At 40.2% G+C, this 27,492-nt stretch overlaps 1 protein-coding gene across 1 annotated transcript in view; it reads right to left on the minus strand.

The window, feature by feature from the left end:
* The window catches only part of LOC122804987 (unconventional myosin-X-like), a 2,302,513-nt gene that overhangs the window by 15,482 nt on the left and 2,259,539 nt on the right, over positions 1 to 27,492 (minus strand). Inside the window, exon 35 of the mRNA XM_044075233.1 lies at positions 8,842 to 9,285. Coding sequence (XP_043931168.1) covers positions 8,842 to 9,285 — 444 coding nt within the window. The remainder of the gene's footprint in view (positions 1 to 8,841; positions 9,286 to 27,492) is intronic.

Raw genomic sequence — 27,492 nt, forward strand, 5'->3', positions numbered from 1 at the left:
CTCTCCTTGGAGAGTTCCTTCATGGTCGCCGCCATGACCATGGCATCTACTGCAATCCCTTTTGTCCAGAAGGGCTTGTCAGAGGGAGTGGTCATAAACTTTATTTGGTTTCCAGGGAACAGGCTCGATGGAATCCAGGGTTTCCCACGCCCACCTTGAGATCAAACCTATGAGCTCATCAGTGGCCAGAATCACCTAGGAGGTAGATGAGTGGAAATCAAAGGCAGCCAGGTACACAGACTTTTCAGGTGAAGGATTGCTGGACTGTCAGCCACCCCCTCTGTTTTAGAATCTCCAGAATCTTCCCAAAGAAAACACCCTCAGGGGGTGACAGTGGAGATTCTTCTCCCTCATTGAGGTCAGTGTCTTCTGTAGCTGACTCCTCCATGGAATACAAGTGCTTCCTCTTGCAAAGTCTCTTCCTAGAGACCTCCTCAGTGGGGTAGTCTAAAGAGGTATCGGAAGAGTCAGGAGTACCCAGATGGGTATCCTGGTGCCTGAGGTCCTGCTGTCCCTGTGGGGAACACGGTGGTAAGAAGAGGAATGCAGGGTGTCTTGCTGGGATTGCGGAGCTGAGGAGGCAGGTGACTTTTTATATGCCATGGCAGCTATAGCCCTCTCTAAAGCCTTAAAAATTGACTGCTCCTGAATGGAAGAGAGCTCCAGCCATGCTTTTGGAATGGGGCCCCTTCCAGTCCAGAAGATAGTTTGCTATGGGTTGAAGTCACAGCCAAGCTCACCTTCGCCGAAGCCCCAAGACACATCAACTGCTCCAAAGACCTGGGAGTCAAGTGCACTCAAGGTTTGCGAGGTTCATTATGGCTCTGGGAACTCTCTGGCTCTGCAAATGACAACGAGCTCACAGCAAAAGTTGGATCCAATGAAGAGGACATCTTCAGATCACAGCTGAAATGTACCGGGCATATCAGATCCAATGGCTCCGAAACTTGCCCTGAAGTCAGAGGTGGAAGAGGGGGAGTGGATGGTTTAAACAGACCTGGTACCGTAAGGGTCGAGGTTGACTTAGTGATGTCCTGCACCCACAAAATCTTCTGCACCATCTGTTCCACATCTTCTTCAGTAAGGCTCCTAGTCGAACGGAAAGAAGAGGCAGATGGGGACCTTGGTCTTGATAAGAAGGGAGGCAGCACCCTCAATGGAACTGGATCAAAGGTCAGGGAGTATCATGTCCTGATTAGAGCCAAGACAGACTTAAAAGGTCTAGTTGTCAGATCAGACTACAATGGATCCGATCTACCCTTACTATTTTGGATTGGAGCTGAAGAAGTCTGATCAAAGGGTAGAGATCAGTGCTGAGGGCTCCGATCCAATCACAGACCACCCAGGTTTTGCAGATTTCCACATTTTCAATTTTGGCTCTGAAATATCTGTCAGTGCCAAAGAAGGTTGCTTTTTTCCTTTATTAGAGTTTTTAGAGGAAATAGATGAAGCTGGGCTTGAATGAGCTGATTTCATCTTTGTGGATGAGCTAGATTTATCTTTACTTCCAGAAATAGCCTCCCCAAAGGCAGCATACCCCTCAGGATGGGCTTATTTTTTTCTCTCCACTAAAGCTCGATGATTAAAGGAGTGGCAAATCGCACAATCCTCTTGCATGTGAAGGGGTCAAAGACAATAGAGACACAGTGAGTGCGAGTCACTTACAGGGATCTTGTGCCCGCACTTTGTGCATTTTTTTGAAACCAGCCAGTTTCTCTTGTTTCTCTGCCATAATGCAAGGAAAAACGAACAGGAGGAGAATCCACTCACACAGACACATGCACACTTCGAGAAAAACAGCAAAAGACCGAAAGTTTTTAAAAACAAATAGAAGCAAAGGGAAGGGGAGAGCTACTAACAGAAAGACATACCTTTAAAGATAAAAAGGGAGGGAAGTAACCTATAAAAAACGGTTACTGGCAGGAAAGTGAAAGGGAATGATAAAGAAGGAACAAAAGTAACCCAATTAAAAATGGTTACTATAAAGAACGAGTTAACTATAAGGGAGAGAGAGAAAAGACTGACTACACTAAAAATATAGTGAAAAGGAGATTATAGAAGGAAAACATTCTTAATTATACGACCTGACACCAAGAGCTAGCTGACTGGACCATGTCTTTGCAAAGTGGCAAACGAGATCTGAGGTAACGGGGAGAGATGCACTGTGGTTAAGGGGAGGTTATCAAAGAGCTTTTTGGTTGCCACGAGCTTGCTAATGGCTGGGTCAGATCAGATGGATTAGATCCGGACCCATATGTGAGAATGAGATGAATTAACAATATCAGATAAATAATTTTACCACTTTGCATCATTATAAACAGTAATAAAATGTAGAACACCATCATTTCTGGAAAGGAGGATCATTCAAGTTATTAGTTTTCCAAATGACCAAGATACATTTTTTAGTGACCATGGTAGCAGGAGAGCATTTTTCGTCAGTACTGACTTATATTCAGGCAACAAAACAGACAAAAATAAATACTCAAATATGCATTGTGCAGAAACATGTTTAATAGTTCCTCTATTTTTAACCAACTTATCTGTAGACATCTTCACCAAAGTTAGAGACTATTGTAATAATGTAAATCACATGAGCATTTTGGCCGGTCTATAAACCCACTTCCCTAATTTTGAAGGATAAATGGAATTTATATAGAAGTTTAAATCTACTGAGGCATTCTGCAAGGAAAAATGAAAATCTGAAACCTTACAGATATTAGAGAGCTAATCAGTATAATTATAAACAATGGGGAACAATTTTTCAACCTAAACTCAACAATCAAAATGCAACTTTGTAATCTAACTGATCTAGGTCATATAGACAACAATTTATGCTAGTTAAATTCCACTCTTTTTCCCAATTTCTATTTTTTAACGTGTATTTCTCTGACACCAATGAACATACACCCCACAAGCCTCCATTACCATGGTCATGCACTATTTTTTAAACACTGGCTGTACCCCAACTGGAAAGTCCCTTTTCAGGGAGGCCCGGGAAGAAATTGTCCAAAAAAAATATTTAGTTAGATAAAAACCTTTCAAAGAGAATACAGCCCACACTTTGTGGGCATAAACAATATCTGAAATATAATGACAGATTCAGCATAAGGCTAGGTGTGTGTAATATAGAGTACTCGGTTAGAAATATTGGATGAGCAAATGTGTGTTAGGAAATTATTCTTTTGAGCTGGGATACAGGATCTGACTTGCCTAGACACACACAAAGGCAAATGAAGAAAAGTAAAACATAAATAAATAAATAAATAAATTAATTAATAAATGGGGAACTGCAGTGAAGGAGGTAGTTACTGTAAGCCATTTGTAGAAGAGTGGGAAACTGGAGTACAATAAGAGAAAGAGCAAGATCTAAATTGATAAACATCTAAAATGTATAAAAATCTAGAAGACTGTGTAAATTTGGGTAAGGGGGGATTACTTTGCTAATCTGCATGATCAAAGTTATGGAACAGAAAAGGTTAACAGGCACATCAACACTTATGAAAAGAGCAAAATACTAGAGTTACTGATAACAGGAGAAACTCTGCGGTTTGATATGGAATGGGGGGGGGGGTCACACCAGAGCAGGGGTCAGATTTTATAGTTAAGGAGATAAAAGTGGAGATTCTTCTTGAAACTGCTTTGAGTTTGAGGTTGTCTGAGGGCATATAGCATCTGGTTCCAGAGGATGGCTACATCACCATTTGCATTTGAGGCCTTGTCCTGGGAGGCAGGTATCTGTCTTTACAGCAGAGTTCTGTCTTGGGACAGTACCAGTTCATCAATGAGAACAGTGAAGGACATTTGGATAGTTGGTGCAGAATATAGTGGACTACATTCAGTAGGGTGACATTGAAGATAGCTGGAAAATTCCATCCAGTTGTTCTTTTTATGTAGAACAATGTAGTGGAGAGTTCTGCCAGGGAGTGTAGAGGCAAAGTTTGCTACTTTGTTGTAGCATTGATCTAGTCTTTGTTGTTGAACAGTAAATTGGGGTAGCTTAGAGGAGACTGGGTAGGAGGGTAAGCACTGGCTACAGCCTTTTGGGCTTGTTCTGAGAGTGTTTTTGAGGATTTTTTTTTATAATCCTGGACAAATGGAGGTCAAATTCCAGTTAATTGTCCAGGATAACTTTTAGGGGTATTTCGGTATTTTGGACAGTATTCAGGATAACTTTGCGAGAAATAATGGAAAAATTGTGGTGTGCGACAAAAATGTACCTAGGTATGCAGGGCATGACTTTTGTTTTTTGCCTGGGTTTGGCTTGTACTTCATTAATGGATGGGGAATAGTAATCACAGGTGGAGTCCAAATCCCACATACAAGACAGTCACTGAGTTACACAAGTGCCACTAATGTACGAGAGGTCTTAGCAACGCACTATAAAGCAAGACAAAGAAAAGACTTGTGAAGAATACCACAATTTGCAGCACAACATTAAAGACAGTGATGAATGACATGCACACCATTAAAGACAGTGATGAATGACAAAATCTCTGTCACTATAGAATGGCTTCACAATTCTTCACACACATGAAATTAATGGATTATAACATCTGATCATCAATGATGGCTTTCCACTTATGTGTTAATATTTAATTTAAATGGATGACTGAACTGGTCCCTTCTCAGAGAAGGGACCCCAAGAAGATTTTTTTTTTTGTAGAGAAGTGTGTCCAACAGCTGCACCCTGACATGAAGCTTGGATTCTCAGAGGCTGAGCCTAATTCCGTGCTCCTACTAGCATCAAATGCATTATATCAATATTTTATGGTATGTTTCTCCCACCTTAAAACAAACCTACTTGAATAAACCTTGTGATCTTGTCTTATGCAGGCACATCCTGTATTTCAGATGCTATAGCCTCTATTTGCTTCAATATGCCCCCTGGTACTTGACAGTTTGAGAGTTTATAGCTATAAAAGCTAAGGTTTTAGAAGTATACACCTTTTGGATAAATCCATCTGGTAATTTGTTCTTCTTACCATTAAGAAATATACTGAGTCTTGGAGCCAACTTGAAACCCTTTTGGGCATTTGTGGGGACTACTGTGCAGGGTTCCTCTACAAGTATATACACATATTTCATGGACTCAAGAGTCAATCCTACTTCTTGAGCCAAGAATTAGGCTCGATGGGAGGTTGACTTAGAAGCATACTCAAATGCCTGAAAAAATCACAGGCACTGTTGTGAATCTTGGTTTCTCAATCCTCAAGAAGTCCAAATATCTTTTACAGGACTCGGACATCCTTTGGAACCCCACTTAAAATGCAACATTTTCAGACTGTGTGCATCTCCAAAGGGTACGTACTCCAGAGAGTATCCTAGTGAGATAGTCAACTTTACCATTGGTGTCATGGCCAAGCGGAGAGATGATCTGCATGAGGTAGGCCAGATCTAAATCAAATGTGGAACTCAAGAAGTTAACAATAGAAAAGAGCCTTCTTTGATGAATCCAATGCTGAAGGATGGACCACATATGAGCTAGTTCTATGCTCTCTCTATATTCCTCTGCAAAGCTGTGATAAAACGTGGCATGTTGGCAGGATAGGCATCTGGCCCTAAGGCATCAGTCTCATGGTGAACACAGAAAGTATCTCTTCCTGTAAGTGAGGTAGGGAGGCCAGAAAGCTTGACAGTGAGTATGTCCTCTGCAGTCTGCTGCACAAGGTTAGGTGGGATACCTTGGGTGGGAACTCATAGTGAAGTAAAAATCTACAAAGATCAAACATCTGTCATGGGAGCCTGGAAAATGTTGTCTAGTCTGGAAGTCTCTCTCACTTCACTACAGACCTGGTCATCATCATCAACAATCTCCCTTTTCCTATTTTTACATGGGGTTGGGGTGTCACATCAACATCAGTCAAAGTGACCAAATCACCTATAGCCAATATTTAAATCACTGAGTGGTTAGTCCATGGTCGGCTACAAAAAAATAAATAAATAAGTTCCCACAGTTTGCCTCAAAAGGGAATATGCAGCAGGCATAGGTTACAGCAGTGAGGGTGGACAAGTCAATGCTGCTCCAGTACCCTCAGGTCTCATTGGGACTGGTGTGGTCTTGTCTCGGTCCAAAGGATCCACAACTATTATTTCTTGGACTTACCAATCTTTAGCCATTTTCTTTTTAGTGGATGCTTTCTTTACAACACTTGAACAGGGTTACTCAACTACCTGATGTAGCATATACCTCTAAGGTTAATGTCACCAATGTTTTTGTGCTCAAGGAACATTTTCAGAGTTCTTTGCTAGTGTCTTTCTATTATGGACCCTGTCAGTCTCCCAAAACAAAAGAGGAGCTGTGACTCAGTGTTCTGGAACAATGTGTCTCCTGTAGGCTCTGATATTAGTCAGGAACAATGTCTCTTCTGTAAGCTCTGTTGTTAGACAATTTTTTCCAGGGACATCTAAGGACATTAAAAATAATCCACATAATCCAAACTGAAAATTCTCACAAATATTGGAAATGCAGTCTAATTCAAGAACTATAATAAGATATTAAAACATTCCCAGCTGGGAAGTAATTACTATGGAATTCACCTGGAATGGACTAATGAACAGAAGACTGATAACTGATCCTGGCTTGTGGGGAAATCATGAAAATGGCACAGGTTTCTCTCCATTTTAGCTGTGCACTATTTGACATCTTGAACTAGGGAAGGAGTCCAACCCTGCTCTGGAGATAGCCAAAATCTTTGGAAGTCAGGCCAAAGGCAGATTCCCATATGTGACTCACCCTTGTGGATAAAGACGTATACCAGTAGTAGTAACCTCCGCAATGAACATCTTGAGGTTGTTGGGGAAATACCTCAGTGACACGTTAGACAGAAATATAACAATTTCAGACATGTACTGACAATGACATACAAATGTAAATTACTTGATCAAAGCGGTATGGTGGGTAAGGGTACTTTCAGTGAATAGAAAGGAATGAATCATGTGATACATACTCTGATGCACAATCTTAGACAAACTTGAGTAGCCTTTGGCGTGGAAATTAATTTTTTCTTTTCTGGGTGACAGTTTCATCTTGTACTATTCAAAGTTTAACTAGTGCACCACATAAATATATAACAAAAGCAGTGATGCAGTGACCATTACACAAAGTGAATGCAGAGAGGCAGTGACCACTGTGCAGTATGACTCCATTGAACAGTACAACTGCAGTTCATCTCCTTGACCAGGGGTGTGTGTGTGTGTGTGTGTGTGTGTGTGTGTGTGTGTGTGTGTGTGTGTGTGTGTCACTGATCATGTGTTCATTTAGTTCACATCATATCTGGCCAGGAATACATAACTAATGGTCCATGCACTACTTTCCCCAACTACTGACTTGTCAATACCCACAACATTGACAGCGATTTGTCACAGCAAAGTAGAAGAAATAGCAAAACTGTTTTTCTTGTGGGTGAGAAGCAAAACCTCCTCATATGTGAGGTAGGGGAATCCCTGACCACAGCATCCGCAGTCCAAAATCTTGTCTCTAAAAGACGAGAGAGAGTATTGTCTATAATTTCCAACTTTTCAGTGTTGCCAAAATGTGCACCAGTGGATAGTCACTGTACCATCTGGTCTTGCAGACTAGCAGAAGGATGTGCCAGATGCCACATGCACATTTTAGCCATTTGCTACATACTCAACTTTTATCAAAGTAAAAAGGAAAATGTATTATGGTGTAAAGCTACCTGTCTTCTCTCTGACTCTGGGAATATTACAATCTCAAGTAAGTATTAAGTGCCTGCATTAAAAAAAAATGTAACAAGGCTTACTACATTAATGTCGCTCAGTTTTGAAAGATATATTTATTTGTTCTAAAAATTATACAGCTCTTGCAGTTCTGGACGACTCAGCAATGTTGTTGCATAAGGATGAAAATGGGCATTTGTTAATTAATTTTTGCAAATTTATAGCGAGTACTGTAAAGGGGTCATCACCAGTAAGAAACAAAAACTGTTTTGTTTTTACATCTTTGCCTGCAAAGCATCTGAATTCTCTATCTCCCCAATATTCCAGGAGGGGTTATCATCCAGATAAACAATGTTTTTCTCCACATGCCCTACCAGGTCCACAAGATCAAAATTAACAAATCATAACATTGCAGACAATTATATTAATGCACATTTTTTTTTCAGGGAGGCACCTGCCCTCACACCTCCATACCTATATATACTAAGTCCAGGGTTGGACACCCCAAAGTAAAGCGAAAATGGAATTCAAACACACTGTCAGTTGACTGCCCTTAGAGTCACGACTCCCACTGCAAAACAGCACAGCATGTTTGCCAAGTAGGACCCACCAATATCATTAGTCAATACTCCACAGGTTTGCCAAATCACGCATGATATTTCAAGTCTCACTCTTACCAAACATTTCAAAATGATAATGTTGCTGGTCTATGTATTCTCCCTGTTCATTTAACAGCAGACTGACATTCCACTTGCTGCTGTTCGTGCACCTAATCTGATAACAATGAGTCACTGTTCAGCTTGATTAGTGGATACATCCAGGCCCTTTGTGATGCCATTGCAACAAGACCTGGTTATAATGTTGTCATCCATCTACACCCCCCCCTCGACAGACAAGGTGGCATCATTAACTCTGTCCCTTCCTTGCCCCCCAGCTTCACCTGGGTCACTTTTGACCAGGGTTGTTTAAACTGCAGTCAGGGTTTCATCCTGCTGTACCATACAGCTACAGACATAACACCCCAATGAAAGCCCTCAAAACTTCCAACTGTTTATTAGATTGTAATACACATCTAATGTACCTATAATGCAAATGTGGTACATTCATCTGAAAAGGAAAAAAATTAGTGATAAGGAAGTTGAAAAAAAAAAGATGTACTACCTCAACATCAAACAGAGTAGACCCATATCCCGACCATTCTTTTACGATGGTCATGTACTTGACCATAGCCTGGTGCTGTGAAACTCCAGGTAGCCGCTCCCATTTCTCAAGTATACCTGTACGAGTGGCTGACAGTTCCTCCTTCACCCACATCTCCAACATCTGCTCTTCCTCCATCTTCTGTTTCTTCACTGATCCAGCTTTGAAGCTGCGTTTCAAGGTTCCCTCCAAGAAGCTTGTCCGTCTTCTCTCAAGTGTGTGGGCACCACTGCTCTTTGTAGACTGCATGATTTTATTCTTAACCCGACAGACAGGGTACACATTCTCCAAGGCCCAGGCAACCTTGGAGCAGCTTCCATACAGATAGTGGAGTCTCAAAGCTGCCAGATGCTGTAGAGTTTCCTCAGGAGCAGGGAAGTGTCCATCAATAAGATTTTCATGTGCCTACAGCAATAGAAAATTGACACATTATTTAAAAAAATAAAAAAGTAAATTCATATGACATGTTTTTAAGTAATGACAGCTATTGCACTATTATTGGATGCATGGGGTCAACACTCTTACTCCTGCAGACATCTATGAAAGCTACTATCTTAGCACACCAGCAATTGTGTTTCTTTTTGTAATGTTATGACCACTTGTTTCCAATGGGTCAACAAACAGCTGGTAATTCATTTCATAACTTACTAGCGCTTCTAGTAGAGCCCCCACTATGCATCTGAAAGGGAGTGTGTAAATTGCTCTGTAGTTTGCAAGCTGTAGCAAATATCTATACCTCAGACAACATTCTCTACATACATCTTCTGCTTATGTAGCAAACAGTGTTCACAGGAAAATATATTTACGTGGAAAAATTGGCACCTGTAATAACAGCTTTTTTTGTATTTTGTTCATGTTTATCTTATATTCTATTCAACATGTACAGTCACTGTAAACACAAGACATCCATACATACCAATCTCATTTCAGATGGTGTCTTCCTAGAATTATATATATAAAAAAAGAAAAAAAGGTCTGTGTTGCCATTTTCTTTCTTGGCTTGCACTACTGCTCTTTGAGTCTACAACCTTATGTTTGTGAGCCGCACCTTGAATGCTACACTATGCCACCTTTGAATGAAATGAACTTGGTTCTGCCCCATGAATGCTACACCAAGCCACCTGTGTGCCAATGACTGATCTGCATTGGGAGTAATATACAATGGCACTTATGCACTGCAATTAGATTTGTAGCTGGTGTGGTGCATGGTGTCCCCATCTGTGCTACAGTATGAACTACCTGAAATGTTGCACTATGCTGTAAATCAGTCTTATTTGCACCATGAATTTTACACTATCTCACCTATGCGTTACAGTATGAAATCTATCTGAAATACTACACCATGCCTTGTGCTACAGTCTCTTATATACTTTGACTTGTATATCGTCGCACTTGTGTGCTACGGTATGATGTACCTGGACACCTACAGCATGCTGTGTGTGTGTGTTACTCTGATCTGCACTACAAATCTTACACCACATCACTTGTGTGCTACAATATGAACCATACTTTGGTATTTAAATCATGCCACCCACGTGTCACGGTCTGATCTGCACTCTGAATCTTAAACAGTACCGTCTGGGAGTTGCAGTCTGATCTACACCTTGAATGCTTCAACATTCCTCTTTTGATTTTAAACTGTGCAGCTCAACTTTTCCCTAAATGTATTCCCTGGATTTCTTAATACATTCTCTGACTCAGTACTCATGTTTGGTTCCTGCCTATTTGCTGAAAATAAGTTTAACACACTTTCATTTTTTTGCTCTTCTCCATACAAAATCTGCTGATACTGTCCAGACAAAGCAGCCACTCAAACATTTCTTCTACCAACTGCATTATTCCCAACACAAAAAATGTGATGTTTATTTTCATTTACGACTCTTCAGACATGAAAGTGTCATGCTACACAGCTCTGCACCGGTCAGCACCATCAGTGTCTTAGCATGCACATTTTGATACCCCATCTCACCTACAAGCTTCCTGCAAACTCCTACCATATTTGAGTACAAAAAAATTTACATTCCCAAAGTCCTGTTTTTCTGTGGCAATAACGGACAAAGAAATGGCTTTAGAGGCTCCTCAGTAAAAAAGCTCCCTAGCATTTGGTGACTTCATTTCTGCAAGCAAAAAGCATATTCCAAAACTGTTTATATATTTGAAGACCCACAGCACAATGAACAAATGCAGTTTTAACAAGAAAGACAGTAGCTAAAATCTATATTTCTTCAATAAACTCTAGCATGATAAAAACACAATGGATGCAACAAAGAAAAGTACAAACTGAAAGCAAAAGAAAGTGCACTTGGTTTATGACTGCAGAACTGGGATATCTGTGCTTTTCCACTGAGCTGTAGTGAGGAAAAGGCTCACATCTGGTAGTCAATGTGGGACAGACTGAGTTGCTGGAGACCTGGTCACTCCCAGTGAAACTTCCATCAGTAAAACACCACTCACCATTACCTTCAACTTGGACCCTTGTATAAAATCTCCACCTATCTTCTAAGCTTTGGCCCTATGCTCAAAAACTCAGTTTCTTCAAGCACTCCAGTCTTCCAAGTAAGATCTATATAATCTACTTTAAGACCACTTGGCCTTATAGAAAGCTCTTGAATAAAGTTATTTTTTATTTATTTTGATATAGTAACACCTTATTAGATTTACAGTTTATAACAGCAGCTTAGAAATCTGCATGTTCCACAGGCGTGCTCTCTCACTCTTTTTCCATACCCTCCCTCTTTAACTCCCACATGCTAGGCTTGTAGCTCACTTTGCTCTAACACTGGAGTCTCTTTTTAAAGCCTACTTAAGATTTACCCAAAGAAGCATTTTGTAGTTCTGTAACTCTTATCTTCCCATCAACAAATTTACCCTGTATGCTTTCTAAGCTGCAAAGCACTTTGTGTACCTGCACTTTTTTTTTATATATAACTGGTAACATACTGAGCAGCTAATGCTCCTTGTACTACAAGTTATCATTATCAGGTTCTTCAGATATAAGCAATACATACCCTGGTATTCTCAAAATGTGTATCGGGATTTGCATTCCAACCTTCACTCAAGGTGTAATTCTTGACATCCACTACTCACACACATGCAATAAAATAGTCATTATTGGGGACCCCATCATATTCCTCAGTAAGACGCACATTACAGTTGTACCTTTACTTTTAGGCAAGAAAAGATGCAGCAGGAGATGAGGATAGGAGATCAAACACTCAAGGGTAGAGGATTAGGCAGGACTCCAGAATTACCACTGTAGGAGTAAGCAAAGTACTGACTACTGGTTAATCTATTACCAAGGGGATTGGAACTGTGAGGGTAGAAAATAGAGCAGGACTGGCCACAGGAGAGAGTGTCAGACTGTTACAAGACAGAATAGTAGACGAGGTAAGACAGGAAAGTGTTGAAGAGTAGGACCAGATCCTACGACATGTCAAGTGTGAGGACCAGTAACCTGGTGATATTGACAGTGAAGAAAGTATCCAGGATGGCATACAGAAGCCATGGGTGCATACTGGCTTTTGCAGAGTTGCATCTAGTGTCTGCAGTCAATACAGTAAGAAGCAAAGAATCAGGAATTGCACTGTAGGGCAGTACTACGCAAGGCATAAAGATTATGGTTACATGGGTAAATTGAGGATACTTGGGCTAAGGATGAACTTTATGTTGAGGGCAGGTGTGGTAAGATAAGAGAAGCACTGCTTAGAAAGAGGTCTGAGTGATATACATGTACTAGTGCAACTTTACAAAGAGTCTTGGAGAAGAAAAGGAACAAATAAGCATCTGAAAGGCAGCAACTAATAGGACATGATAGAAGTGAGGAGATGGAAAATTAAAAGTGAGACAATGTTTGGAAAATTGGCAAACAGCAAAATGAGTGGAAGGAGCAAATAATCATTGGAAGATGATGCTGAGTTATGCCAGGGGGCTGGGTAAAAAGACTGAGGAAATGCAAGCTACTCTGGGATCCGACAAGGAAGACATTGTCACCATTATAGGCACTTGAACAAAAAGGGAAGAAATTGTGTTAAGCTAGCTTCAGACTTTTTCTACATGAAAAGAATGGTATTGTGTCTGATTTCAGGCATACAATTTCTGGGAGCGATGGCCTATGCAAGATATGGGACAGCTTGATGAAGCAAGAAAACAGAAGTGGCCAGAGCTGAACCGGTGTAGTGAAGAAAATTCACCAGCAGTCAAAATGCAGTTAGTATGTACAGAAATGTGGAGAATGGACACCCACTACCATCACCCAGACATATCAGTGAAAGGACAACCATCTGTGGGTAGGCTCAAGAACTTAGAGCAGAGAGAAAGGGAAAATTCTGACAAGAGCTCTGAACCAAGAAGAATTTGTTCAGGTGGTGCAATAAGCCCCTAAAAAAACAAAATTCAGAACTTATTCCTCACTAAGTGGAATGACATTTATGAAGGTGGAGGTGAGATCACCACTGGCCAACAACGACCATGCTACAGTATAGTTCACTTTAGACCTGAAGCAGATGAGTGCAAACTACTGGATTACAGTTATCTGGGAGTAGGATGTTGAAGGAGTAAGATCATATGCTCTCAGACACTGTCAAAGTGAGCCTCTTCCAAACCACAAAAGTTCTTGATCCTCATGTAGATGTCAAAAGGTATTATGGGGTCCCCATACAAAAAAAAGGCAGGTTTCCTACATTCACAGTCTTAAAATAACCAACGTTTTGCTTAGGATTGTACTTGTTTACTCCTCGTTATTGATTTGTTGATAAATATATAAAAAAGCAGTCAACATTTTATGTGCATAACATTGGCTGGGGACTCCAACAACAGACCTGAGCCTCACAAGAGAGGCTGTTCTCATATCTTCAGGAACAGTGATCTACAACAATGGGAAGATGAAGACAGACAAGCTATAGACAAGATGCAGAAACAGCATTGTGAAATGTATGTAATGTGTGTTTACCTTAAAGTAAAGTTCAGAAGAAGGCAAAAATGTTTGAGCAGGGAGGTTAAGGCAGTAACCAAGAATAAGAAAACATTTAAATGGTGGTAGTAGTAGAAAGCTAGGAAATGAAGCAGACATATGTTAAGTCCAGGAGGGAAGAGACTATGCAGGTGAGGAAGGACAAAGAAACTGGAGTTGAGAAGGTGGCAAGAGGAGGTGGGTAATGAATGGCCAGACCACATAGTGAGGGTAGAAAAGGAAATGGTCTGACTGCAGGAAGATTAAGTACAGGGCCCAAAAGTAGTACTTTTCAGAGTACTAAAAGAAACTGGTAAATATCTTTGCATAAAATTTCACAAAAAATATTTAATATATCTCTAACTTGCGGGGAAGTACCACATGCAAGGAAAAAACTGTTTTGTCTCCCTAATTCAGTGAATGGCAACCACTACAGGGCAGTTAGCCTCACACTAGTGTGCAGGAAAGAGGCAAAGTGGATCTCCGGAAGGCCTGAGATTTTTCTAAAGATGACTCAGCTTCAGGACCTAAAGAAACATGGCTCCACTATCAAGAAGAGCTGCCAATCAAACCTCCTGCATTTCTACGAATATGTACCAGAAAATTTAGATGATGGTGTTCCAATGGATGTCTGCACAGGCTTCATTAAAGCCTTTGAATTAGCATATTGAGGACTACTCAAGTTGAAATGGGTAAGATTACAACAAAAACTTGCAAAACTCCTAGAAGAGCTGTGAGGAAGAACTCTAAGGGTAATGTTTAAGGGAAGCTATCCAAGGCCGGAGCCAAAGCCTTCACTACTTGGCCTGCTTGTCTCTCATAAACCTATATGAAGGTGATGCACAAAAAATACGGCCACAGTCCTAAATGGGGAACAATCCCGAAAAAAGGACCCAGAGGTCCTTTGCAGGTAGGCATTGTGGTGACATCTCAAGTTCACTACAGATAAATGCAAAGTTTTGCACTTCAGGCATAACATTCCTAATGTTTAAGAATGGTGCACCAGGTTTGTGCATGTGTCTCAGTGAAGGAGGAGTGAGCATCACACAAGCCCTAGACCATCAAGCACAGGTACAGAGTAAAACGAGGACAGCTAAAAGATGTAAGATGTTCAAGTCAAAGCTGTCTGTTAGTATGTCTGTGATATCTTCAGAGAGAGAATGGGTGATACTACTTGAAATCAGTCCAGTGCAGTGTTAACTCATTCACTCCAATGGAGCTCAGGAATTTTGCACTTCCAATGGGTACAGGCTAAGCCTTTTGACAAAATCAAATTATGTCCTCACATTTCAAATGTTCACATCTCTGGAACCACAGAGATTATGAAAGGATAAATGGCAAACTCTTCACACAAACTACTTTTATAGTGGTAGCATTCTTTAGGTTGTAGGTCTCAAACCGAATTTTATAAATCACAGTAAACACAGTAACTGTTAAGTTTGTAATATTTTGTAAACAACTTATATCATCTCAGCAATCATTCAAGTTATACACATACTGTCAAACAGCAATTTATTCAACTACCTGAGAGCTTTTATTCGAGAATAAGGAGTTCTGCCTTTGTTACCTGGTTGTCGAGCTATTTAGAAAAATGTGAACATTATATCTATATAAATTATCATCATAAAACAACAAGCAATATCTATTTACTTGCACTAGACAGAGGTAAAATATTAATGCAGTTGAGTTTGCTGTTGCGTAAGCTTTAAGATGAAATCTTTTAAAACAAAGTACATAGCATGGTTTTGGAATTATTGATGCCAATATGAACAAGCAATATTTGACACCTAGAGACATCAGGAGTTAACTGCAGATGCATCTGGAGGCATCACTTGGATGTAATGAGTTATGCATCGTTTCTGAAGTTCATGACATAGTTGAAGGCGGCTTTTAGCTTATCTTTGGATATGGTATCAATGTTTAATTCATACTTAACTTTTTGTGGGAGTGGCTCAACAATTGGCACACTCACCTTTGATGATGGAAAATCACAAGACTGTGGGTAGATGTTTGGATTCATGTTCCAGTACTAAAACTACAGTGCAACATAATGGGGGTGCTGCATTCCTGAGCGTGCTGTCATTTGGGTGAGATGTTAAACTGAAGCCCCAGCCATCTGTCTGTTTAGGTGGTAGCTCAAGCTGATGGAAAATATCCCATACACTTATTGAAAAGAGTAGGGGAATCTTCCCTGTGCTCTGGCAAAATTCCCCCTAATTACTATGAATACCATCTTGGGTCTCTCCTGAAAAGAGGCCACAGGGCTAGTGAGACTAAGCTGGTCAACAAAACATAAATAAATGCATAAATACAGTCAAGCATTTCATTGTTTGCAGCAAGACAAAGACTAGCAACTGGGGTGTCCACCTCTACAAAGAGGCCAGTCACAAGAGGAGTCCCTCAGGGATCAGTCCTTGGACCACTCCTTTTTGGCATTTACTTCTCCGAAGTCAAGGCAAATGTCAGTGGACTTTGGCTGACTAAATTTACAGATGATTGCAAATTGGAATGGTCATTGAATCCCACACCAACACAAATGTTCTCCAGGAAGGACTGAAACAGACAAACAACTGGTGTCAGAGACATGCACTAAAACTAAATGCCAAGAAATGCATAACGGTACCTTCAGGAAGTCATCCACCCCTAGTAAGTATCATATTGACAACACACCCCTAAGAGCTGACCCAGTAGTCAGGGACTTGGGGACACACACACAGACAGTAATATCAAGTGTCTACAGTAATGAGGAAATCATTCTATGCTGCGCAACTTATAAACAACGGTATGACATCTTGGTCCTAGAAGTCATTGTTTCACTGTATTTGGCATGCATCAGACCTATCATTGAGTACAATGCCCCCTTCGGTATGTACCTAACTAAGCATATCCAACAAATGGAATGGCCAAAGAGGATGGTCACTAAAGGAATACAGGGCATACGTAAAATGTCCTATGCAGACCACTTCAAGGCCCTATCTCTATATTCTGTCTCCTACAGGCTGTTGAGGGGAGATCTATGCCTGGCATAACCATTTCAGTCTTAACTCCTTCCATTATAACCACAGCTAATTTCATTACTTTCAGATCCAACCCTAATAGCAGCTTGTCCAAACTTCAGTTTATAATTTCTTCACTTGATTGATCGGCCATTCTATCAAAATCCTGATACTACTGGAAATAATTTAACTTCAATACAAAAACTATGCCTTCTTATTTTTGAGCTGCTTAAACCTAACCAGGACAGCTGGATTACCAAAGAACTTAAAGCACTGCTTAAACACAGATGAAGCCTGGAAAATCTGGAAGCAAGTACAACTGAAGCTAGAGAGAAATGCTTCTCAATATTTTAACCTGCTGAAAAAGGTATCAAGACACATAAGCAGATGAGGACTTCCAAGATGGCAGCACACTGATCAACAGCTTTGACAAATCAGTGTAAGTGGGGGCACAGGCTGTAGTATGCAATTTAATACAGGTAATCTTAACTTTAGGATAGGTAATGCCTATGGGTACAGCTGTTGATTTGGGATAAATGTTCCTATCTGGAGGATTAAACTTAATTCTTTGAAAATGTACATAGTTTTGTGGGTTTGTTCTAAGTTAATATGGGGTATTTTATTCTGAAAATGTACTTTGTTTTAATGAAAATCCTCAAACCAAAAAACTAAGTCTTGAAAATGTGACATAGGTTTAAAAGTGTACAAAAGATCATCCTGACAAACATTAGTATGTACAAGTTGGAAATACGCACAGTACCATATATAACAGGGAACAATAGCTTTTTAACATAATGGTTATGCTATCCATATTATCTTGAAACATAAATGGCCTTAAAGATATAGACAAAAAGGAAAGAGTACTGAATTGTATTAAAAAAATGCAGAGTACAATAGCAATGCTGTTGGAGATGCATTTGGAAAGAAATGAGCATGTGAATTTGACAAAGAGAGGATTTCAGGATGGATATTCAGTAGAATCATGGGCAAAGGGAAATGGAGCAATTATATTAATTGCTAGAGGGGCTCCAATAGTGATAAAACAGGACAAAAAAGAATTAAGGTACATTTGTAGTAAGGGGCCAATGGCAAAGGAGGAGGATTACACTGCCTTGTATTTATATTCCACCAAAAAGCTGCTGTTATGGAGCTTGAGAAAAATATGGGAGAAAAACAGCTTTTAGCAGGGAATATTACTTATAGCTGGGAACTGGAACTTAATTTGCAATAGTGAGGGTGTATCATAGGAAGTTACTAGGCTAATGGTACTGGGGCCCTTACAAGCCTAGCCAAGAGTTTATCCCCAAAAAAGAAACCTCAGTCAGCACCTGTCGCCCCTGTCAATGAGGGACACAGGTGGAACCCCTGGGAAAAATTTGTGGTTTCCCATCCTCTTATCCATGTTGCACTTGAAGAGAGTCAGCAAGACATGTACAGGAAGTCTAATCCAGAGACGGGGCAGCTGCTGGGAGACAAATCTGTCTCTCCAGCAGGTTTTGTTGATGTCGTATATAAGATTTTGGCCTTTTGAGCGGGTAATGCGTGAGGAGTTAGACTTATGGATATGGAGCATCTGTAGTAGGCCAGGGTCCCATATTGCCTTGTAAGTGAGACACAGATCATATCTGAGCAATCTGTACGGTACCGAGTAGAGTGATAGTGATTTAAGCCTGTTCGCATAGGACAGGTGTTGGAAGCCATGGATTCTCTTTGTGAGGTATTTCTGTGGCCTTTCCAATTGGTGCAGGTATTTGGAAAGGTACATTCCAAACAGGGAATTATACTCAATTACTGCCTTAATGAGCGAGGAGTAGAGAGAGATAATAACCTCTTTTTTTCTGGATCCAATCCCCTTTACTTATGCGATGAACTAAGTAAAAGGCTTTTCTGACCACTGCTGGTACATGATAGTCGAATGTGAGATTATTGCCAACCTGAGTACCCAAGTGTCTCATCACAGGTTGTGTGCTTAGGGGGCTACCGTTGATGTGGTAATAAGTAGGGGCCGTGTTTTTGCCAAAGGGTATGATAATACATTTTTTTGCATTTAACTTAACGCCATGGTTTTTGCACCAGTCATTTGTTGCTGTGAGACGCTCTTGCAGTATATGTTAACATCATTTAGGGAGTTAATGACGGCGCCCAACTTACAGTCATCCACAAACTTGGCCAGCCACAGGCCTTTTGTCTTTGCCTGGACCTTTGAGAAGCAGATGCCAAACAGTAGGTGTCCCAGGACAGATCCCTGGGTAACACCACTAGTGACAGGTCTGCTGTCAGAGGTGGAGGTGCCTATTTTGACCTTGAGGGTCCTATTAGTGAGCCAGTTGGCCACCCACCTGATGAGATAGGGATTTATGCCAAGTTGTGTTAGCTTTTCAATGATACCTGAGTGATTGTTTCAAAGGCCTTGGCCAAGTCAAGGTAAGCTGTATGTACTGACTTTCCTTCATCCAGGACCTTGGTGACAGTCTCAAAGAAGTCAACCAGGTTCAACAGACAAGATCTGTCCTTGACGAATCTGAACTGGGTGGGGTCAAGTGCTTGGAGGTCGCCTATGTTCTTGTTTATGAGATCCACAACAATACAGTCCATGACTTTACAGCTCAGACTTGTCAAGCTAATGGGGCGAAAGTTTCTAGGGTTAGTAGTGGCACCACCTTTGTGCAAGGGGATAACAATGGCAGTTCTCTACTCTGCTGGAATGAAGCCTGTACTTAGGCTGTGGTTAAATAGGGTGCCTAATGGCAAAGCTAGTTCTTGCTGGAGATGGTGTAGAATACAGCCTGGGTTACTATCAGGACCCATGGAAGCTGTGTTCTTTGCCTAGGATAGGTCCTTTAATATTTGATCTACAGAGATATGAGGTGTGGGACAAGTACTGGGGATATCAAATGGGCCTTTGGGGGCATTGAGGGGTGAAGTTTGTGCTGAACCTATCTGCTAGCAGGTTGGCTAAGTCAACAGGATCGGTGTAAGTGGTACTGTTGAGTACTAATTCAGAACAAACCTGGGCTTTGCCATGGAGGTTCCTGATGTAACCAAAAAAGGCATTGTGGTTTCCCTTTGTTTTGGAGGCTAGTTTCAATTCGTAATTGGCTTTAGAGGATTTCACTAGTGATCTAATTTGCTTGTTGAAGGGAGTTTTTCCAATTTGGAATTTGTTCTTTTTTACCCTTGGACAACCGTTTTTTTTTTTCTTTTTCTTGTAAAGCCTGGTGATAGAGGATGTCCACCAGACAGGTTTGTTTCCTTGAGGAGAAGGTTTTAGTTCTTTCAGGTATGGCGGAGTCCATGCAGTTGTACAGGTGCTTGTACACTGCATTAGCATGCTGTTCAGCACAGTTGTCTGCATCCCCTGAGGGGGGTGGTACAGTGATGTGAAGCTACTGATACCCACCCTTAGGAGGTTGTAGTCAGCTTTGGAGAAGATTTTTAGCCTGGTTATGGCTGGGGGAGGGGGGGGGGAGTTGGCTGGGATAGAGACTTCAAATGAGACAGACCTATGATCTCATCTCACCAGGGAAAAACGTACTATGGGAATGGTGCAGCGGTCACCCATGTTGGTGTGAACCAAGTCTAGAATATCATCTCCCCTTGTGGGGGATGAGACCAGCTGGTCTAGCGAGTTAAAATTGATGAAGTCAAGGAATTGTTGGGTGAGTGAATTACTGCAGGATTCGTTCACCCAGTCTATGGTGGGGTAGTTGAAGTCAATAGCTGGCTATAACTTGGATGGGTGTCTTGCCAACTGTCAGTTGCACCTGAAGTAATTTCAGTGCATAATGCTGGCAAACCAGTCTGGAGGTGTGCTTGCCTTTAATGAAAACAGAGATTCCACCAGTCTTTCCAACTTCATTTTGGGGTCGGAATGTGTGGAATGATGTACAGCCTGGTAAGGCAGGGGTGCTCTCTGTAGCCCTGAATGAAGTTTCTTTGACCACACAGACATCGGCATCTTCCAGTGCGAGGAGAGCCTCCACTGAGTGCATTTTCAGGTTAAGGCTCCTAGCATTGAGCAGCATAACCTTCAATTTGCTTTTTGACCGATCTTTTATGTTGGAAGATTTGTCTTTGGGACATTGCCTAAAAATGACACAATGGGGGAGGCAATAGCCTTGGCCAGGATCCGGAATCCCAGGGCTGACAGGTGGAGGCCATCTCTGGCAAAGTACTGAGGCTTGTCAACCATGTCATCCCAAGCAGACAAATACTGGATTCCCTTGGAAAGACATCAGAAACTAAATCAATTGTTGAAATCAATCATTTTTTGCTGGCATTGTGGTATCATTCTTGGTGAAGGTAGGATGCTGCTTAGTGCTAGGGTCATACTTGCCTGGGACCCACACTCTGAGAGCTCAATCATGTCTCTTTTCATATAGTCCAGAGAGGTACGTCTCAAGTCATTCATGCCAACATGTACAATGACAAAGTCATACTTGTACCTGCTGTGGAGAGACTTAAGTGCGTGCATGATGTGGTGGATTTTGGCACCAGACAGACAACTGACTGTGACCTTCCCGTTGTTGAGCTTGGTGAGGGGGGCATCAGTGTGTCTCACAACTGAGTCACCAATGACTAGTATGTTTGGTTTATTGTTATGCCTTATGGGCTTGTGATTGTGAGACACTGGCGTGTTGTCTGCTGTGTGTGATGTGTTTGGTGTTGTGTGTAGAATGTTTGAGAGTGCGTTTTGGAGGCATCTCTTGTTTAGGTAAGTTTTTATTGAGGATGCCTGCATAGGTGTGTGTGTGCTGTGCTTGGCTATGTGATGTGGATGGTGTGGTGTTTGTGCTGGCATTCTCCTCTTTGTCAGGAGTACTGACTGTGGTGCGTCACAGCATAGATTCCAGGTCATGGAGACCTAGAAGGGAAAATATAACAAAACAGCATAGATTTCTGAAGAAATTTATGAAAACATTTGGTATGGAAAATGTAAATTTACTAGAACAAACTCAATTTACATATTACTCTCCAAGGTACACTATCTGCACTAGACTAGATAGAAATTATATTGCACAGGAAGATTTGCATTTCACTGAAAGCTCTGAAACACATACAATAACTATTTCAGATCACGCACCAATAAAAGGTAAGATAAAACATTCAGGGTAATGAAGTAAAAATGAGAGACTGGTGCTTTCCCACCCACCTTTTAAAAAGTAAAGAATTTAAGGACTTGGTAGTGGAAATTATTTGAAAGTTACTAGAGAAGACAGAAGTATCTTCATAAACTACAGCTAGTGAGTGGGATAAAATGAAAATGGAGTTTAAAAACAGGGTAGAAAAGAGATATGGTTAAGAAGTAATAGGAATTACTTAGAGGGGTTGACAAAAGTTAAAATAGTGCAGAATAAGGGGAATCTCACAGAACCAGAAGATGTGCAAATGCAGAATGCTAAAGAGAAAATAAGTGAGTATTCTGGATTATGTGTATGAGTTTAGAAAGATTGCTGTTAAGCAACTGTTTTTTGATAACTCTAGAACACAAGAAATTTTAGCACAATGACTTACACAGCAAAAAATAGAAAGAACTTTCGCCAAACTTAAGGAGCCTATAACAAAATAAATAAGCAAAGATCCTGTAGAGGTTTTAGAGATATTTTGGAAATTTTATGAAAATCTGTATAAAGCAGAGAAATGTGGAAATCAAGAAAGAGCACAAATGTAAATATTTATGGAAGACTTAATTATACCAAGGTTAGAGGTAGATGAGGCTCAACAACTAACAGTTAAGATAGGAGGGAGTGAATTAAAATGGTGATGTATAATTAGTATTCAGGAAAGTGTCCTGGGGCAGACAGTATTCTCGTGGAAATTTGGAGTGAAGAAAATGATAAAGACATGGCAGATTTTGTTTAACAGTATTTTAAAAGGAGAGGAAGCACCAACACCTTGGAAGAAAGCTGTGGTGGCTGTATTACCCAAGTATGGTAAAGACCCATCAGACCCAGCTTCATGAAAACTCATTTCAATTTTAAAACATGATTTTTAAGTGCTTATGGCTATACTAGCTAAACAAAAAATGGCAAAGGTGTTGACAAAATTGACAGATATGGATCAATGTGCATTTGTGGAGGGGAGGCAAACTCTGAAAGCATTAACACAATGATGATCAAAGACAGAAGCACAGAATGTAAGAAAATACCACTGTTGTTGATGGGTCCTTGATGCAGAGAAAGCACTCAAGACAGTAAGCTGGGATTGTAGGAGTAGGGCAACAGAAACATCTGCATTCCCCAGATATAATAAGATTGATCAGAAGGATAAATGAAGGATCAGAGGCAAGAATTAAAATGGGAGAGTTTCTCTCTGATAAGCTGTTTGAACAGAGGAACCAGGTGGGGTGTCCTCTTTTTCCTTTTATTTGTTTTTATATTTAGAGCCACTGGCAAAGAAAATAAAAGACACAAATGCAAGAATATAATTGTATGATAATCAAGAAAAGTTGGATTTATTTATTTTTTACTTGGCAAATCCAGAAAAGGACATCTCAGTGTTCTGGAAGCTTTTGAGATAGTTTCAAGTGTTTTCAGGATATAAAAGTATTGAAGATAAAACAAAGACTACAACCATAAATTATTCATCCTGACAAAGTGGTTTAGCAATACCCATATTTACAGGGATACAATACAATGAAGTATTTAGGAATATGGATTAAGAAAGCTTCTGATATGGTAGCTAAGGATATGTGGGAAGAGACTAAATAAAACCTGGAAGCTCTTGTTTATAGACAGATACAAGCAGTGAAAATATTGTTAGCCACTTTAATGTTATATACAGGTCAGGCATATTTTTATTAACAAGAGTAGAAATTGTGGGCAATAATAAAGAGTTAAAGGAATTTATCAGGAGAGGAAGAGGCCAAGAATTAAGTGAGGCAAGATGATCCTTCCAATACAATAAGGAGGTTTAGGATTACCTGACTTGAAGGGATAATTTACAGCTACACAATTAAGGCTCATATACATAACACAGGAGAAAGCTGCAATTCTGAATGGAAAGGAATGCTAAAACCAGAGGAGGTTCAGGAAATAAACAGAAAGTAGTACTTTGTATGCAGCAGATCCTTAAGGACAGCCACCATATTTTGTTTAGAAAGTAGCAGAAAGTATTCTAAGAACCAAGTCAACATGAAAGGAAGCTTTGCCAATAGGGATGACTGCAAACAAGGGTACAAAAATAAGCCGGAATTTACTGGAGAAAACTGGCAAAAGAATCAAGGTATTTGAAGAAACGAACTTGAGAGTGAAAGGTAACAGAATGGGATGAGGCCAAGGAGATGCTTGGACTGTTGGACTGCAGACTAGATACTGCCCCCCCCCCCCCCCAACCACCACAGGGATCGATATCAGAGTACAGGTAAACATAAAGGGATAGGGGAATCTTAAGTGAAAGACTTGCTCTGGTCAGTTTTTTAATCAAATCTAAAACAGAAGCTTCTGTTAAAAATGGATAATTAGCATGGCAGATAAAATAATGCATAACTACAAGAATCAAACAGAGGGGTGTTAGAAAAGATTGAGAAGAGATACTAGAAAAGCAATTTACAAGAGAACAATGGGAGGACATATATATGGCTCCCCAAGTATACAACAAATTCCAGAAAGTTTAGGATCTTTGCTGGAAGTGTTTGCACAGGTATCTTTATACTCCAAAAAGACTTCATAGAATTTTTCATCAGGTAGAGATAATCAATGATGGAGGTGTGCTGGGGGAGAAACAGAATTAGGAACAAGCATTTTGGGAGTGTAATGAGTTGGCAGACTTAAAAATTCCCTACAGTGTACCATGTCCAAAGAAATAGTGTGAGCAAATGTAACCTGTAGTGACCTGTAACTAAGGATATATTTTTTTCAGCTGGGTCACAGGATCTGAACTGCCTAGACATAAATAAGGGCTATTAAATTCTGTTGGCTGCCAAAAAAAAAAACCTAGAAAATGGAATTGAAAATGTAAACAAACTGAATTTGATGTATTGACTATTATAAAAGAGATAAAAGAAACGGAAGAGGAAATTGTGGGAACAACACATGCAGAATAATGTTGAGGGAGAGGAGAAGTACGGTATAAAGGAAGGCAGGAATTCAGCATTTTACGTAATACTGGACAGATAGTTACAAGAAAAGATATATGTTGTATAATATACTTAAAGGGGAAAATATTACTAAAGTGTCTTTTCTTTTCTGGTAATTAATATAAGTCTGCCTATGTCTTAAGTGATAATTTAATAAAGGTGTTATAAAACAGATATAAGCAGACCTCTCAACTGTCCCTGTTTTGGAAGAACATTTTTTCAGAACCGATTGACCCCTGCACTGGATTGTCCGTGTTTTTGAAGCCATGTCCCTATTTTCAAACTTAAATTACCCCTTCACACAATTTTTTGAATCTACCCAATTTGTGTGATTTCTGAAGCTGTCTAGTACACAAAAAACACAGTACATGACCAAAATTTGAGTGCCAACTACAATTTCAAGAAAGAGGACACACACCTTACATCTCTCTTTTTCTGAAGGAAAAATAAATAATATTGTGTAGTACAATTTTGCAACACAGTTCATTAAGGTCAACAGATTTTATACTCACTCTGATAAAGAGCTTGCATTTTTCCATCATTTTGTCACTTTTAAACATGTTTCTGAGTATTATCCTGCATTCTTACTGGAAGTGGGACAAGTTATGTGCTGCTATTTGGTATTCAAATGTTATGCTAATTAGATCATTTTCATTGCCTGCACTTTGAGAGGTATGGACATTAGACAACTATCTGCATCATCAAACCAATCAACTTGAAAAATTATGGTCCCAAGAATATCAAAATCAAAGGCAGAAAACAATGAAACTCGCATTGCAATAATTACTACATTTCTTCCCCTACAGCCGTTTCTCCAGCTGATGTTTTGGGCAGAATTTTTTCACCTTCCCTCTCCACCTACAATTTCTTTAGCTAGCAGATCTAAGAAACTTTCTCTCTGATACTCTCCCTGTGGGAGGGATAAACGCACCTTGCTGAAGTTTCAAGTAGTTTATTCAGTTTAGTAGTAAATGGATGAGTGCTCCTGCAAGAACATGATGATTCACTAGAGTTTTAAGGCAAGTCTAGTCTAATGGTTATGTATGGCTTGCCAATACCAACTTCAGGCTTTGTCTCCTTTCTCAGGCAATTTATTCCCATGATAAATCTGACAGCATCCATCTAGGCATTAAAATTTAGTTTGAAAGAAGGTACTGAATTGCATTGCTTAACCTGCAGCAAAGTGTATTCCAGAGATGTAGTTGGCACTGGGTGATGAATCTATCTTGCTATCACTGGCTGTTTATCTGTTCATGAGAGTTCAGGTCTCTGGTTCTAGTGTTAGTTGCGCTGTTTGACTTATTGAAATATACAAGGTTAATGACCAGTGGGATATCTAATTGTATGATAAGGAAGGCACAAACCACCCCAGCAGTCTATAAGGTACAGACTACAGCAACCAGCTTTCCAACCTCCCTTGGTAACCAAGGTTCTTGAAACCAGAGACTTTTTGGTTATGAGACTGTGCGGCTTTTCAAGTTTGTTGATATGTTGAGTGAGATGCATCTCAAAGGAAGTGTTGTATTTTACAATTTATCTGGTTAGAGAGGAATACAGGGGAATGATAATGTCACTGGATCTAAATAATACCTCTGGCTATCATTTCTGCTAAGGCAGAGGATCTCCTGACTACACAGCTGCCTTGTGAAGATCAAAGGAGTGCCCAGGTTCCTACCAACCTTTCTGTTTAGTAAGGGAATGTTGTTTATATCACGTTGTGGGCAAATGTTTCCCAGAAGAAACAATTCTACTTTTTATGCTCAATGTATGCCCATTATTCTTACATCAAGTATTAACTAGTTTAAGCTCTTTCTGAAGGCTATAGATATCTGAACAGGGTTTGACAATTACACTCAGTCTGCATTGATCTGCAAAAGTGATTAACCAAAAAGTCCTGGTTATCAAATTTGAAGTCTGAGACGTACCAGACAAGAGAGGACCTACTACAGTCCCCCTGGGGGACTCAACTGGTTACCTTAGCACTACTTGAAGAAGCACCTGCCATGAACTATGTGGGTTCTGTTTTTCAGCCAGTTGATTATCCATATTACCACAAAAGGATGTTCAAGGTAGACAATTTCCTTACAATTTCAGTATGGGGTATAGCATCAAGTGATTTGGCCTTATCAAGATAAGCTGCGTGAACATGACCACTTTTGACAGCCTGTGCGATCCACTCAAAGTAGTTAATAAGATCTTAACAGGCATGATCTCCCATTCTCACCATCAAATTGTGGGTCAAGCCTGGGATTCCTAATATCATTTAATGAGACTGTTTATGACATACTCTATAGCTTTACAGATTAGACTGATAAGCTGACTGGTGTATAATTTTCAGGGTTTGTGTTAGAGCCAGTATTGTGGAGGGGTAACATCACAGCACTGCACCATGACTTGGGAATGTAGCCTGTACATTACCTCAAGCTAAACCATTTAAGGAATGGGTCAGTGAATGCATATTTGATGCTGTTTACTGAACATTCAGGTATGTTGCCAGGACCCAAGGAGGATGCCAGGGCTCAATACTAGGACACCTTTTCTCTATCTTTATTAATGACCTTCCCACTGTCATCCCAAATGCTACCTGTATC

The sequence above is a fragment of the Protopterus annectens genome, chromosome 6.part0 (genome assembly GCF_019279795.1).
Source record: "Protopterus annectens isolate FY-2018-M chromosome 6.part0, PAN1.0, whole genome shotgun sequence".
NCBI lineage: Eukaryota > Metazoa > Chordata > Ceratodontiformes > Protopteridae > Protopterus > Protopterus annectens.